The sequence below is a fragment of the Myxocyprinus asiaticus genome, chromosome 27 (assembly GCF_019703515.2).
Source record: "Myxocyprinus asiaticus isolate MX2 ecotype Aquarium Trade chromosome 27, UBuf_Myxa_2, whole genome shotgun sequence".
Classification (NCBI taxonomy): Eukaryota; Metazoa; Chordata; class Actinopteri; order Cypriniformes; family Catostomidae; genus Myxocyprinus; species Myxocyprinus asiaticus.
The window spans coordinates 35,401,520-35,415,811 of NC_059370.1; the positions used below are offsets into that span (position 1 = coordinate 35,401,520).

Here is a 14,292-nt window from a genome sequence, read left to right on the forward strand (position 1 = left end):
ACTGTTGAAAACAGGTGAAATAGTTAGAAATTCCAGAAGGAAAAAAAAAAAAATCCTCTTAGGACCTTTCAGGTAAGGTGTGTAATCTTTTTGATGTTCAAATACTTTCTCCAATCCCAGCATAATATGCAAAGGCAACCATAAGTAAGCCATTTGTAGGCTGATTTCCCTAAAAAGTATAGACACTGACTATGTGGCACTATCAAAACATTGCTCTGTTTGTTTGAGTGACCTGACCAGCCTGACATAGCAACAATGGTTCAAGCAATGACATAAGTTTGAGGTGGGACTATCTGTTTTTGACCAATTGCAGACAGGGTAGTGAATGGTAAACCTATTTAAAAATTATTTTTGCAATTCAGTGACAAAAATTACACACCACACCTTAAATGGGACATTCACTGTGCTTTTGAGTTGGTCTGCTCTATTTTTTAATTGTTGCTCTTTGTAAAAATGAACTAGAAGAACTTTTTTTTATTTTATTAATGTGCTGCATCAAGCCGTTTTTGCCTTGTTTTTTAGACGTCATGTCAAGTTCAAAGAACTTCAAGTGGTAAGAAGTCATCTCAAGGCTCATCAGTGCATTTGTGGAATTGCTCTAGCTTTATTAGCGCAAGGACATGTTTGGTGTGAACGGCTCCTATGACTTTACAACAGATTTAGCCTTTACGTCTTCCCGACAGCCTTACTTCCATATGCTTCACATTAAATATGACATCTACCCTGACTCCACAGGAGTCCACTGACAGTCTGAACAGTTTCTCTTGTCTGTTTTATCTCAGCTATATCAGCAATTTCTGCCTGTCTTTTCATTTGGTCGGCATATCGGATCAGGTTGCTGAAGTCAATAATATCATTTAAAATGCATGAGGGTTAAACATAATGCTTATCACTGCATACAAGGTAAATGGAGTGAGATATAATGTATTCGCAAATAAGACTGGGGAAAATATAGAGGAGAGGGCTGTGAGGATGCGTGTGTATGTGAGAGAGGAAGACTCACTGGGGTTGGGTGGAAAGAGAGTGCAACTCTTGCAGTGGACGATTTCCTTCACGATGGGCATGTCTTGTGAAACTGGTGGGGGCACAAGCCCAAGGCCGGGCATCATGGGGTTCATTGGGGCAATACCAGTCACCATGCCAAGGCTGGGGTCAAAATCTGCAGGAAAAGAGCACAGGGTATCACAAATGAATAGGCTAAAAAAAAACCCTTCAGTCTACATGATGGTACTATTCTGTTGCAGCACAAATAAATGCTAGAAAGCTAAATGTTCTCCCTCAGTAATAAATAAACAAATAAGACTGATACATACAGTTGAAGTCAGAAGTTTACATACACTTACGTTGAAGTAATTAAAACAAATTTTTTAACCACTCCACAGATTTAATATTAGCAAACTATAGTTTTGGCAAGTCGTTTAGGACATCTGCTTCATGACATGAGTAATTTTTCCAACAGTTGTTTACAGACAGATTGTTTCACTTTTAATTGACTATATCACAATTCCCATGGGTCAGAGGTTTACATACACTAAGTTAACTGTGCCTTTAAGCAGCTTGGAAAATTCCACATAATGATGTCAAGCCATTAGACAATTAGCTTCTGATAGGATGTGTACTGAATTGGTGGTGTTCCTGTGGATGTATTTTTAAGGCCTACCTTCAAACTCAGTGCCTCTTTGCTTGACATCATGGGAAAATCAAAAGAAATCAGCCAAGACTTCAGAAAAAAAATTGTGGACCTCCACAAGTCTGGTTCATTCTTGGGAGCATTTTTCAAATGCCTGAAGGTACCATGTTCATCTGTACAAACAATAGTATGCAAGTATAAACACCATGGGACCACGCAGCCATCATACCGCACAGGAAGGAGACGCATTTTGTCTTCTAGAGATGAACATAGTTTGGTGCAAAAAGTGCAAATCAATCCCACAACAACAGCAAAGGACCTTGTGAAGATGCTGGAGGAAACAGGTATACAAGTATCTATATCCAGAGTAAAACGAGTCCTATATCGGCATATCCTGAAAGGCTACTCAGCAAGGAAGAAGCCACTGCTCCAAAATTGCCATTAAAAAGCCGGACTACAGTTTGCAAGTGAAGAAGAAGCCTTCAGAAGCCTTTTATTTTGTCACATATTATACATTTGCACATATAGAGTGAGATTCTTTTTTTTCCCCACATATCCCAACTAAGCTGGGGTCAGAGCACAGGGTCAGCCAGGATACGGCACCACTGGAGCAGATAGGGTCAAGGGCCTTGCTCAACCCCTGACCTTAACTGCTGAGCAACCACTGCCCCAAAGTGCACATGGAGACAAAGATCTTACTTTTTGGAGAAATGTCCTCTGGTCTAATGAAACAAAAATGGAACTGTTTGGCCATAATGAACATTGTTATGTTTGGAGGAAAAAGGGTGAGGCTTGCAAGACGAAGAACACCATCCCGACTGTGAAGCATGGGGTGGCAGCATCATGTTGTGGGGGTGCTTTGCTGCAGGAGGGATTGGTGCACTTCACAAAATAGATGGCATCATGAGGAAGGAAAATTATGTGGATATATTGAAGCAACATCTCAAGATATCAGCCAGAAAGTTAAAGCGCAGTCGCAAATGGGTCTTCCAAATGGACAATGACCCCAAGCATACCTCCAAAGTTGTGACAAAATGGCTTAAAGACAACAAAGTCAAGGTATTGGAGTGGCCACCACAAAGCCCTGACCTCAATCCGATAGAAAATTTGTAGGCAGAACTGAAAAAGTGTGTGCGAGCGAGGAGGCCAACAAACCTGACTCTGTTATACCAGTTCTGTCTGGAGGAAGGCTACCAAAATGTTTGACCCAAGTTAAACAATTTAAAGACAATGCTACCAAATACTAACAAAGTGTATGTAAACTTCTGACCCACTGGGAGTGTGATGAAAGAAATAAAAACTGAAATAAATCATTATATCTCCTATTATTCTGACATTTCACATTCATAAAATAAAGCAGTGATCCTAACTGACCTAAGACAGGGAATGTTTTCTACGATTAAATGTCAGGAATTGTGAAAAACTGAGTTTAAATGTATTTGGCTATGGTGTATGTAAAATTCTGTGGGCAAAAAAGTGAACACTGGCTTTCATTTACAGGTATTGGTTTAGACTACAGCTGCATGACAGCGTGGAGCTCTTTGAAATGGAAATGACGAAGCCCTCACTCTCTGTGGTCTCTGCTGCACCTGTGGCGAGGCTGAGTTTATAAGTCTGTCTAACTTTACTGAGAGCACTCTACTCAAATACTTCAAATATTTCCTTTATTTGCAGGCGTGCAAGCTCTGCCTGTGGCATGGGAAAAAAAATACCTAAAAAGTTCTGCCAGGAAAGATCTGTTACATTTAAATCAAACTGTAAATAAATACTTGAATAAATATATAATGAAATTATGCATTTCTGGGATCAAATTCAAAGCCTAAAGTTTCTATACACAAAGGTAGTGGTCACAGTATGTTGACAACAGTGAGGCAAACTGCAAATTTAGTTATCACGAGGAAAATCTATATAAGATTAATGTTTTAAAGAGACAGACTTTCGACTATTGGCATTTAGTCTTTGCAGCTTATTCTCGCCAAGAACTGGCTACTCTAAAAATAGAAACATGTAAAGCCCAAGGTATACTTCAGTCAGACGCGAATGCTAGATGTATGCGCACAGGATGTGTGATGCAAATTTCATCATTAGCAGGGTGTTTGAGCACTGAATGCGTGCAGCCCGTTTTTACAAACCGCGTGTACTCTGACCACACAGAATGCCAATGAGCCTGGAATAATTTGCACTAATTAGTGGGTCCACAAGGCAGCAACACTCATAATTGAGCCTTTGCTATCACAAAGAAGCTCTAGAAGATGTAACTGCCACTAAAAAACAGGATACAAAGTTAAAAACAACAACAGTGGATGTGCACATCAAGAACGTGTGTATGAGTAGGACAGGGGATACCTGCAATTTTATAACTGAAGTCTGAAGGAATATAAACCATCTTTATGGGTCCAAACTCCTGAAGAGAAACAGCCCCATATCACATTCCAGTTGTAGCGCCTGTTTATGTGTGCACAGTCATTTTGAGGTATAATTTTAAAGGCTAGCATTTGACTGTACACAGACGCTAAGCGTTCACGTCAAAATCGAATGACACTTTGGGCTTAAAGCGACCACCCATAGTCTGTTATGCTTTAACATGACTTTTAGATAAATCTTAAAACTGTGATTGATACAGTTTCTGTCCATCCCAAAGTAACATGTACTGATCATTTCATAGTTGAAAATACAGTTCTGATTTTTACTCTTTACTGTGAGCCTCAAACAAACTCAATTTTCAAATATTTGATTACACGGGATATTTTAATTATTTGTAAGTCATTCAAATGCTCATTGCAGAAGCTAAGGTCGTGGTTCAAATACTCCTTGTAGCAGCTAAGGGACTTCTTTCCCAGCAAACTAATAAAAAAATCTGTGGAACCAGGACATTTTTTTAAAAGTTCTGATTTGGAAATCTGGTAATCTGAATTGAAGCTTGATATTTTCACAAGTTCTTCCCTATTTCTGTGAAATACACATCAAATCGTCAATGAACAGAAACAAAATACAAATAAAAAACACTCCAGAGTCCACACAGTATCAAAAAATTAAAGGTAGAGAAATATGATTCTATTCGCCCAGATTCCACTCATCTCATCAAGATAATGAATGATCGAACACTTCCTGAATGCCACAAAGCAGGCCAATTGTATTACATTACACATCTTAATCCACTGTCAACAAACTCTGTTAGAGGACAGTAACAAGAACTGGGCCAGGAAAGACAAAAATAAACTCAGACTGCATCATATTAAAGCACAACAGCTTTCACAATGGCCTGGAATGCTGAGCTGATGGGCAGAAAGTGTCTCACAGGTAGGGTTAGGACGGAGGATAAGGATAAACTCAGAGCTTAGAGCTGTGAGATTTGAATGGACAGGTCCATCTGAGAGGTGAACGCTCTGCAGCAGGCGACAGGCCTGGTGCACGACCTTCTCTAGCAAGACCAATAAAAGAGGTTGGACAGGAGGTGCAGCAAGAACAAGCAGAGGAGTCTAAGGAGCGGGCCGTCACATTGGCTGCCTTAATGATTGTGTTAGTACTGATATATCCGTCTCATAGACACTAATGGAGCCAGAAGATAAGATAGACACCCTAGACACTTGAGAGGTGACTCACAGCATTATGGATGCACACTTCATGATGCCAACGCCCGGCATGTCTGGTTTCTGCTGGGTTTTCTAGGAATAGAGGCTCACATAATCAAATGGGATTACAATCTAAATAAAAAAATAAGGACTTTTTCAAAAGACAGGATTTGAAAGAGAAATATTAATTGCAGCCAAAGGAACAGAGCAGACTATGAAAAACTTTGAAATTCTCCTATCAATACCAAATAAACAACTTGGGGCTAATCCTTGTGAAGTTCCAGCTCCTGTGTGACCGAGCGATGAAGATAAAATGAGAGGTGCGGGGAAAGAGTTGCATCATTTTCAGCCTATGATTCCTTTATTCCTATATGGTAGGAGACCAAGCTAACCCAAGGATTTGTCGGGCCAGTAGTTCAGATTTTTAAAAGCCCTGCCAATTTCATTACTTTCACTCAGAAGTATAATTTTAATCAAATTTTTTGAAAGCATTAAGCAAAGTCTACTTTCATTTTTTAATTAAAGGAATGTTCCAGGTTCAATACAAGTTAAGCTCAATCTACAGCATTTGTGGCACAATATTGATTACCACAAAAGTTCATGTAGACTCGTCCCACCCTTCCTTTAAAAAAAAAAAAAAAAAAGCAAAAATCTGGGTTACAGTGAGGCACTTACGATCAAAGTGAATTTGAGCAATTTTTGGGGGGTTCAGAGGCAGAAATGTGAAGCTTATAATTTTATAAAAGCACTTACATTAACTCTTCTGTTAAAACCCGTGTATTATTTTAGCTGTAAAGTTGTTTAAATTGTCATTTTTACAGTCACTTCAGGGTTTTAGGGTTTGTTGACATTACATTGCCATGGCAATGAAGTTATAAAATTAGCTGTAACTTAACACAGAAAAGGTTAGTAAGTGATTTTATCACACTAAAGTTATGTTTACATGCATATGGTTATGTGGCTAAACATTAGAAAAATGAGTATTTTGATGTTTAAAATTTCCCCCCATTCACTTCCATTGTAAGTGCCTCACTGTAACCCAGATTTTTGCTTTTTTTAAGAAAAGGAGGGGCAAGTCAAAATATTTCTTTTGTGGTTATCAATATTATGGAGGTTGCAGTGAGGCACTTACAACAGAAGTGGGGTCCAATTGTTGGAGAACAACCATGAGCACATTAATATACAGCTGCACATGTTGACATAGCAATGCAGATTCTGTATACAGTAACTAAGCAGGGAGCGTTGTTGCCTCATTTCACATGCGAAGCTGTGAGCCAATCACAACAGAGGTCATTGACATATAATCTTAGACCATAAACACACTCTACAGAAGTCTGAAAAAGTAGACAATGCACTACAAGCATGTGTTCCCATTGCACATATTTAAATGCATTATTGCGTTACTGTAGTGGTAACAAATCTCAGTACTCAAGGGGGCGATAGAGTTTAAAAACTGCACCATCATATTGTTTTTATAGTAGCTAGCAATAAACATGTTGACAGTTTAACTAACTTCATCAAGATTTTCTTCGTTTATTTTGTTAACATTATTGTTTAGAAGAAGTTTACAACAATGCCTGCTATAATGCCCCTTGCGGCAACACTGAGAATGCAACGTACTTTCGCTGTGTTATGAATTGCGCTCTGACAAATTAAATCCTGCTTGCATAGCAAGAGGTGTTTGTGTACAATAGCATACAACACAACTGTAATAAAACTTGAGTGTTTTTTGTGAAACCAAATATTTTTTAAGTGGACCACAGGGGGAAAAAAAATACTACAAAAGTATAGAATTGAACTGTAGGTTTGTACAGTTTTGCTGAATATCCGAAGGGGAACCATCTTCCCAAATTATAGCCTATACTAGAAATACAAAAAACAAACAAACAGCATTTATGGCAAAAGGTAAGAACAGCTTTTCAACTGCTTAACTGTTAATTACGTTGCACACTTTAAATGTTTAAATATAGGTATGCATGTGTTGGATATTTCACTAATATGCAATACTTCTAAACCATAGCTTTGCTTTGGGCAGCTGCATTAAAAGGCAACCATCAATCAAAAGAGCAAGGGACTCAGAAAAATCAGCCTGGCATTTAACAACGGAGAGCTCCTGGCAACTGCTGGCTGGTGGAGGGGAGGGTCTGCTGCACTCTCTCCCTTCCTCCGCAAACGTCCCCCTCAGCAGCAGACGCTGAAGAATGACACAGTTAGACCCCATGAGGCATGTTGGGTATTCTCAAATGAGGCATGCAAGCCATCCCCATGTGGAATAAGTCAAAACACCTTTGTGGGAAATCTGCAACTGAAGATTTGCTGTTTCAATGACTCTTCCCAGCATTCTGGGGGCAGGAAATCACTTCACCCTGCTAAACCTTTAGCAGTGAAAAGATCTGCATTAACAGAAGGGATTTTAGCCTTACAGCTGTCTGAAAACAACCCGAGATGGGAAGATTGCAGTTCCATACAGCCATACTTAATGCATTCATTATTGTGTGTTTGGACCACAATTTCCCTAGTATAATGGTGAGACTTTGTATATAAACCCATACGAGGCCCAGTTTCAAAGATTGTATAAAGCTGAAGGCCTACAAATATGCTACATTTCAATTCTAAAGAGTTCAGTATAAAAAGGCCTTGATAGCAGATATGTGCATGAGCCACAAGCTAAATATCGATGAAGGTAAAGCAGTATTGACTGTGAAGAGTACCTTTATCATTTCCGTAGAGACTACCTAAGAGTTATCTGCTAAAGTTCAACACTTTGAACAGAAGACATCTGGAATTATTTGGTATCAGACATATGACTACAGCAGGATGTTGGTTATTGGCTGATAACACTGCAGCAGGAGCTGTAGCTTGCATATCAATTAGATTGATAGGTCAACTGAAATTAATATACATTAGGTCACTTCCCTTAACATTGATTAAAAAGAGGAATACGCTGTAAAAGACCATTTCATTGTGACCAAATAAATGTTCTGTTATCTGGATGGATAGATAGACAGTGCAGTGAATTTTATTAATGAAATCCTGCATTCCGCAATTCATTGAGTTTTTCAAAATAAATGTGCCAGCTATGTGGGGAAAAATGTAAATCTGATTTTAAATCATGGCTATAAAAGAGTTACTTCTCAACTGGAGACTTCCAATTAGTTGTCTTTCCTGATGATATTGATCATAACACGAGCCCCCATGAATCCTGTGGAGCAGCACAAGTATAATCTATCAAAGAGTAGACCTACATTTCCTGCCAAAGAAGAGAGGAAATATAGAAAGGCATAAAATGTGCTGTGGTCAAGTTTGGTCTAAGGACTCGTCCTAAGAGCAATAACATACTTCTTTGAAGAAGTCCTTATTTATTCAGTTGAAAGATGTTCCCCATGGGGCAAGATAAACTCAACAGCTAACTTGGAGAAACTTCTGAGCTGAATCGCTGAAACAATAATATACTCTTAGGATACCAGTAGACATGGAGGAAGCAAAGGCAGAAAACAATCCTGAATGCTAACAGAGCCAAACAGAGAGTGGTAAGAACTAAGAAAGGAAGCTAAATCCTATGGAGCGCACAGTGGGTTGTGTGAAGTTATGGGTGAGAGCATGCATACTATATGTTTGTGGTTTGGAAAGTAGACAGAAGTGGGGGAGGTTTCATCTTGTTTTCTGTAACGCAATCCATCAGCATTGCAAAGATTTACAAAATATCTTCATACGACACATCTTAAAAGCTCGGCCATCTCGGAATACCAGCATGCATCTCCTGTGCACCAGTCCTATACTGTGTAGCTTAAAATGGTGCTGTGTGTTGACACGGTCCACTGTGTGAGAGAAATGAAGAAGCTATTCCTCCATCCGAGAACAGCAGGTCAGAGATTCTAAATAATTAATCACAGTGAAGTGCAAGCCAGAGTAGCCAAGTAAAAACACAGAGTACAGTGTTCTCTTACAAAATAAACTGTAGTTACTAGGGCCGGGCAATACTAAATGGAATATTCATGATCTATTCACAATTATTTTGCTGGCAACATAAACTTAAGCAACATCATCAATGTCACAATGATATTGGTGGGCTTTTTATTTGGCCATTAAGTTTTCTAAAGGGTGTGTAATTAGTGTGTAATTTTTTGCTTTCCTTTCTTGTCTCGCGAATTGCAAGTATGAAAGCATTAAGATGTAAAATGTTTTAATGGTCTCTCTGATTTAACTTCAGTAGCAAAAAAGCCTCTAATTATTTCACTTGCATTACTCAAAAATATTCACAGAACATCACAGTCTGTTGCATTTTTCACATATTGTTATGTTAAGTTATACTGGTGCATTAAAAATGTAATTATTAAATTAAATTCTTGAATGAGATTGTGGAGGCGAGGGCGTGGCCGATCTGCGGAGAGTGAAGCGGGGGAAGTGAGTGGAAAATGATTGACATCTGTGCTTAACACCTGTCTTGTGTTTCAGTGTGGAGTGACTGGGGCTTTTAAAGAGAGGAGACAGCAGCAGTCCGAGAGAGAGCCCAGCTGAGAAGCTGTTTGTGTGTTGGCTGATTCCGTATTCTGACTTGAGTTATTTACCTGAAGCTGCACCGTTGTTCTCTTTGTTTTTGTTAATAAAAGTGACATCCTGAGTGAAATCGCTGTCTCTGAACCTGATTACACTGGTTCTGCAACCTGGGATTGAGGGAAATAAGTCGTCATGGAGTCCTCACCGTTGGTGGAAGTCATCAAGACCCTCGCTGTATTCCACCAGACTCAACACCAGGCCCTCCTGGAGCTTTGAGTGGAACAGGAGCAACATTTCGAGGCGCTCCTGCAAGCCCAGGCAGAGGACCGATGCATGTTCCAGAGCTTGCTGCCGCAGGGTACTCCAGCAGCAACACCAGCTGTGGGTCGCCCACCGCAAATCACACTGGCCCCAGATGCAGTGGCCGTTCCGCTTGCTGCCACTTTTGTCGGGAGAAGCACAGCTCTTGGCTCAACAACTGCCAGTAGCTAACTTGCTGGAGTACCCGGACCTGAAGTGGGCCATCCTACAGCGGGTCGGTTGGAACCCCGAGCAACATCAGCAGCGCTTTCGGGCGCTGACCTATGAGGAATTCGGCCACCCATTCGCATTCGCACAGCAACTCCGGGATGCCTGCCGGTGGAGGACCATAACGCCTGGAGAATCATCAACGTGGTGGTGCTGGAACAGTTCGTCGATCAGCTGCCCAAAAGGACCGCGGAATGGGTCTGGTGCCACCACCCGACGTTGCTGGAGGATGCAGTCCGCATGGCTGAGGACCACTTGATGGTATATTCGGGAGACAGCCAAGCTTTTTCTCTCTCTCTCTCTTCTCCTGCAGTCTCTTCCCCAACCTCACAATGTTCCCATCCCTGATCCCCGGAGAGGGGGATTATTCCCCCACATCCTGCTCCTCAGGCCTGGGGGGTTCCGGGTGCCTCTTGGCATGAATGCGAATTGGCCCGCATTTCAGTCATTATTGGGGGGTTTATGTGCGGATGGGTCCTGCACCAAAGTGTCTCGGTGTGTGGTGTCCGATTTGCTGGCTGGCAAGGCGGAGCTGGGGCGTCTGTGTCAGTCCCGTCTTCCCCCATCCTTAGAGGTTTCCCTGATGGGGATTTCCCTCTGGAACAGATGCGAGACGAGACCCTGAGGCATACCTTTGATCAAGTGAAAATGATTGATGGCCAACGCCTCCAGCCAGACATCGCACTCGCATATCTGTACTTTTCTATTTTAAATGATTGGTTGTATAGAGTGATGCAGGACGCTCAGACAAAAGAGGATACAACCCAGTTGTTGATACCGAAGAGCCGTCTGGAAATGTTATTTCAGACGGCTCATCATAATCCGATGTCGGGCACTTAGGGCAAGAAAAAACACTAAATCGTCTAATGGCCCATTTCTATTGGCCGGGCATTTACGGAGATGTTCGCAGGTGGTGTTCAGCATCCGTGAATGTCAGCTGGTGAATCCGCCGGCCACCCCAAAAGTGCCTTTGCGCCCGCTTCCTTTGATCGAGGTTCCCTTCGTAAGTTCATGCAAGAAGATGCTCGGAATTGGGATAAGTGGCTTGAACCCCTATTCACAGTTCGAGAGGTCCCACAAGCCTCCACGGCATTCTCCCTATTTGAATTATTGTATGGGCGTAAGCCTCGCGGTGTCTTAGATGTCATGAGGGAAAATTGGGAGGAGGGACCATCTCCATCAAGGGAAATTCAATATGTTCTTGACCTGAGAGCAAAACTCCACACAATGGGGCAGCTATCACAGGAGAATTTGCTACAGGCTCAAGGACGCCAATCCTGGCTGTATAACGGGGGGCTCGGCTATGGGAATTTACACAGGGAGATAAAGTCCTTGTATTACTACCCACGTCAAGCTCTAAATTACTCGCAAAGTGGAAGACCGGACGATGCCCCGGCCTGAGTCGGGCGGTGGGGGTATGTGGAGGCGAGGGCGTGACCGAGCACCGTGCTGCGGAGAGTGAAGTGGGGGAAATGAGTGGAAAATGATGCTTAACACCTGTCTTGTGTTTCAATGAGGAGTGATTGGGGTTTTTAAGGAGAGGAGACAGCGACAGTCTGAGACAGCCCAGCTGAAAAGCTGTTTGTGTGTGTTGGCCAATGCCATATTCTGACCTGAGTTATTTACATGAAGCTGCACCGTTGCGCTCTTAAGCGAACGAGTTTTGTTTTTGTTAATAAAAGTGACATTCCTGAGTGAAATCACCATCTCCTGCTTCCTCATTCTTGGAACCTCATTACAGAGTTAATTCAGTGAACATCAGTGAATTAAATACAGATAAAATGGGCCGATAATTGAGTTTTTTTAACTATCGACTATAGGAAAAAATCAACTCCGATAGTTATTTTTGGTTTCATTTCTCCATGGCCGGCGCTGGAGGGTTGTACAGTCTGAACTCCTTGGTTCAACAATATAATGGCGCCCTCTAGAGGTTAAATAAAAAACAATCACTGACTTTGCATGGAGTTTGTTGTGCAATGTGACTAGGCTATATATTAAAACACTGTTTTAAACAATAAAAAAAAGTCACTTCATCCAGATCCGTTGTTTTTTTCCCCTTTTTTTCTGGGGTTGAGGGGCGTCCAATTTGTTCCAGTCAGATTATAAACATGAGTGCTTAAAAGAGGTTTATACCCGTTAATTATCAGTAGTAAAGCAATCATTAATGGAAACCTTATATGGATTTGCTGCCTGAGTTTTTGTTTTTGCTTGGCCGTTCGTTTGCTTCTGAAGACTAAGCAAGAGCATGGTTCATTGTGTGAATGCACGTGCACAGAAACAGTTTTATCATTTTTCGTTTTATAGGTTTTTGACTATAAAGTTCCCAAATTTTTCTCTGTTCTGACAAAATGAACTTCTGTCCAAACTTCCAAATTTTATGACATAGTTATGTACAAAAAACCTACGAGCATGACAAAATCAGCCTAAAATACATTTTGATGAGAGGGCACATTATTATTTAATACAATGTGTTTATGCGAGGGCACATATACTATAGACAATGCCATTCTAAAACTACCTTTAAAAAGACCAGACTTGAGTTGATTTTATTTCTATCCTTTTTCTCTCTCCCTTTCTTGTACATAATTTATAGATTTAATATGACAATAAAATAATAAATAATGTCAGTAGTGATGAAGCATACAGTCACTATTTGGCTTCGTAAGGCAGTGTTTTATGTTACTCTGAACAACAAACACATTTGACCTGTAACATTTTAGTTAATATTAATATTTTCATTAATTTCAGATGGATTTGAAGAAGGTACCAGTGTGGGAGAAACATATTAAAGTATCGCCATGGAAAGTAATACTTACTAAAGTTCAGCACTATTTTACATTGAATGGAAAATTTTCATTCATATTATACATTTTAAAAACGATCTGCCTTTTTTCCCACTTTAATTATCGGAATCGGTAAAACCCACTATTGGGCAACCTCTACTGTAGGTACTCAAAAGCTTTCTATCTGGATTTTAAAAGAGACACACTTTATATCTGTGTGGATCTTGGCATAAGCTGTATGTAATGGAGGCGGGATTGATTAGATGGTTGGTTTAATGGACTGCTCAGAGTCATATTCACAAATGTAAGACTTTACATAACTTGCTGATGCAGCAAAGTCCAGGAGAGGAGTTTGTGGAGAGTTTTGGAGAGGCTGTTAGTATGTTGGAGGCAACAGCTGCTCCCTCTGTGTGATTGATGGGATAGTACTTGAGGCGGACAGTCTTGCCTCTTCCCTCTACCTCCAATCAAAATACAGCCTGAGCCAGTGCCTACAGAAAAGAGCAGGTCATGCCAGTATTATGCAGACTCAACTACATGTTGAACAAAAAAACATGTATCTTCAAAGAACTAGTGAGGGACATTTACCAAGGCAAGGTGGAAAGGGTGGGCCAAGCAAAGAGCTGCAGATCAGGCTACATACTGCATAGAGTTTCCCCTAAGTAGCCTAAAGAACTGATGACATTCAAGAGCAGAAAACCGTATGTGAGAAGTCAAGAAATATCGATACATATTCTCACGGCTAAAATGACATGGTGTGACACTCTGATTCTCGCCTTTCATCTGTATTCCCCGAGCCTCTAAGAGACAGGAAGCAATAGGAGGCAAAAAGGTGCCCATAATTCCCTGCGGCAGGACTGATTAGAATAAAAGACCCACAGTGATGGGGGGAATGAGCTCCTGGGAGCCAGGACATATTAACAGCACTAAGAGCAGTTTCATTCCAACTCATTGCATGGCCCACACATCAAGGCGCCATAGTCTCTCTCTCTCTGACATTAAACAGCCATCAGCATTTCTATCCTTCGAACGGCAGTTTATAAGCTGCTCGGCAAACTCCATAATTTGCTCTTGGGCAGTGATTTCGCAAATGGGAGTCTGAGATGTACGCTTGGCAGCAACGTAAACAGAGCAAATTAATTTTGATAGGAAAATAGTGTTGGTGGCTAGAGCTTCCCCATTGGCCCACTTTATTTTAAACATGCACCTATAGCGGCGTACAGCCACACATATAAATCTATGACTGCGCTACTGCAAATGTGACTTTAAACAAGATGAAGGA

General features: G+C 40.9%; 1 protein-coding gene across 9 annotated transcripts in view; it reads right to left on the bottom strand.

Moving 5' to 3' along the window:
- Positions 1–14,292, bottom strand: part of LOC127418360 (ecto-NOX disulfide-thiol exchanger 2-like) — a 246,547-nt gene that overhangs the window by 50,092 nt on the left and 182,163 nt on the right. For 8 of the 9 annotated variants that reach the window (XM_051658962.1, XM_051658960.1, XM_051658955.1 and 5 more), the window contains one exon: positions 1,004–1,159. In XM_051658962.1, the coding sequence (XP_051514922.1) occupies positions 1,004–1,159 (156 nt within the window). Of the gene's footprint in view, positions 1–1,003; positions 1,160–5,233; positions 6,226–14,292 lie in introns of those variants that run through there. The other variant, XM_051658964.1, reaches the window with a different exon arrangement.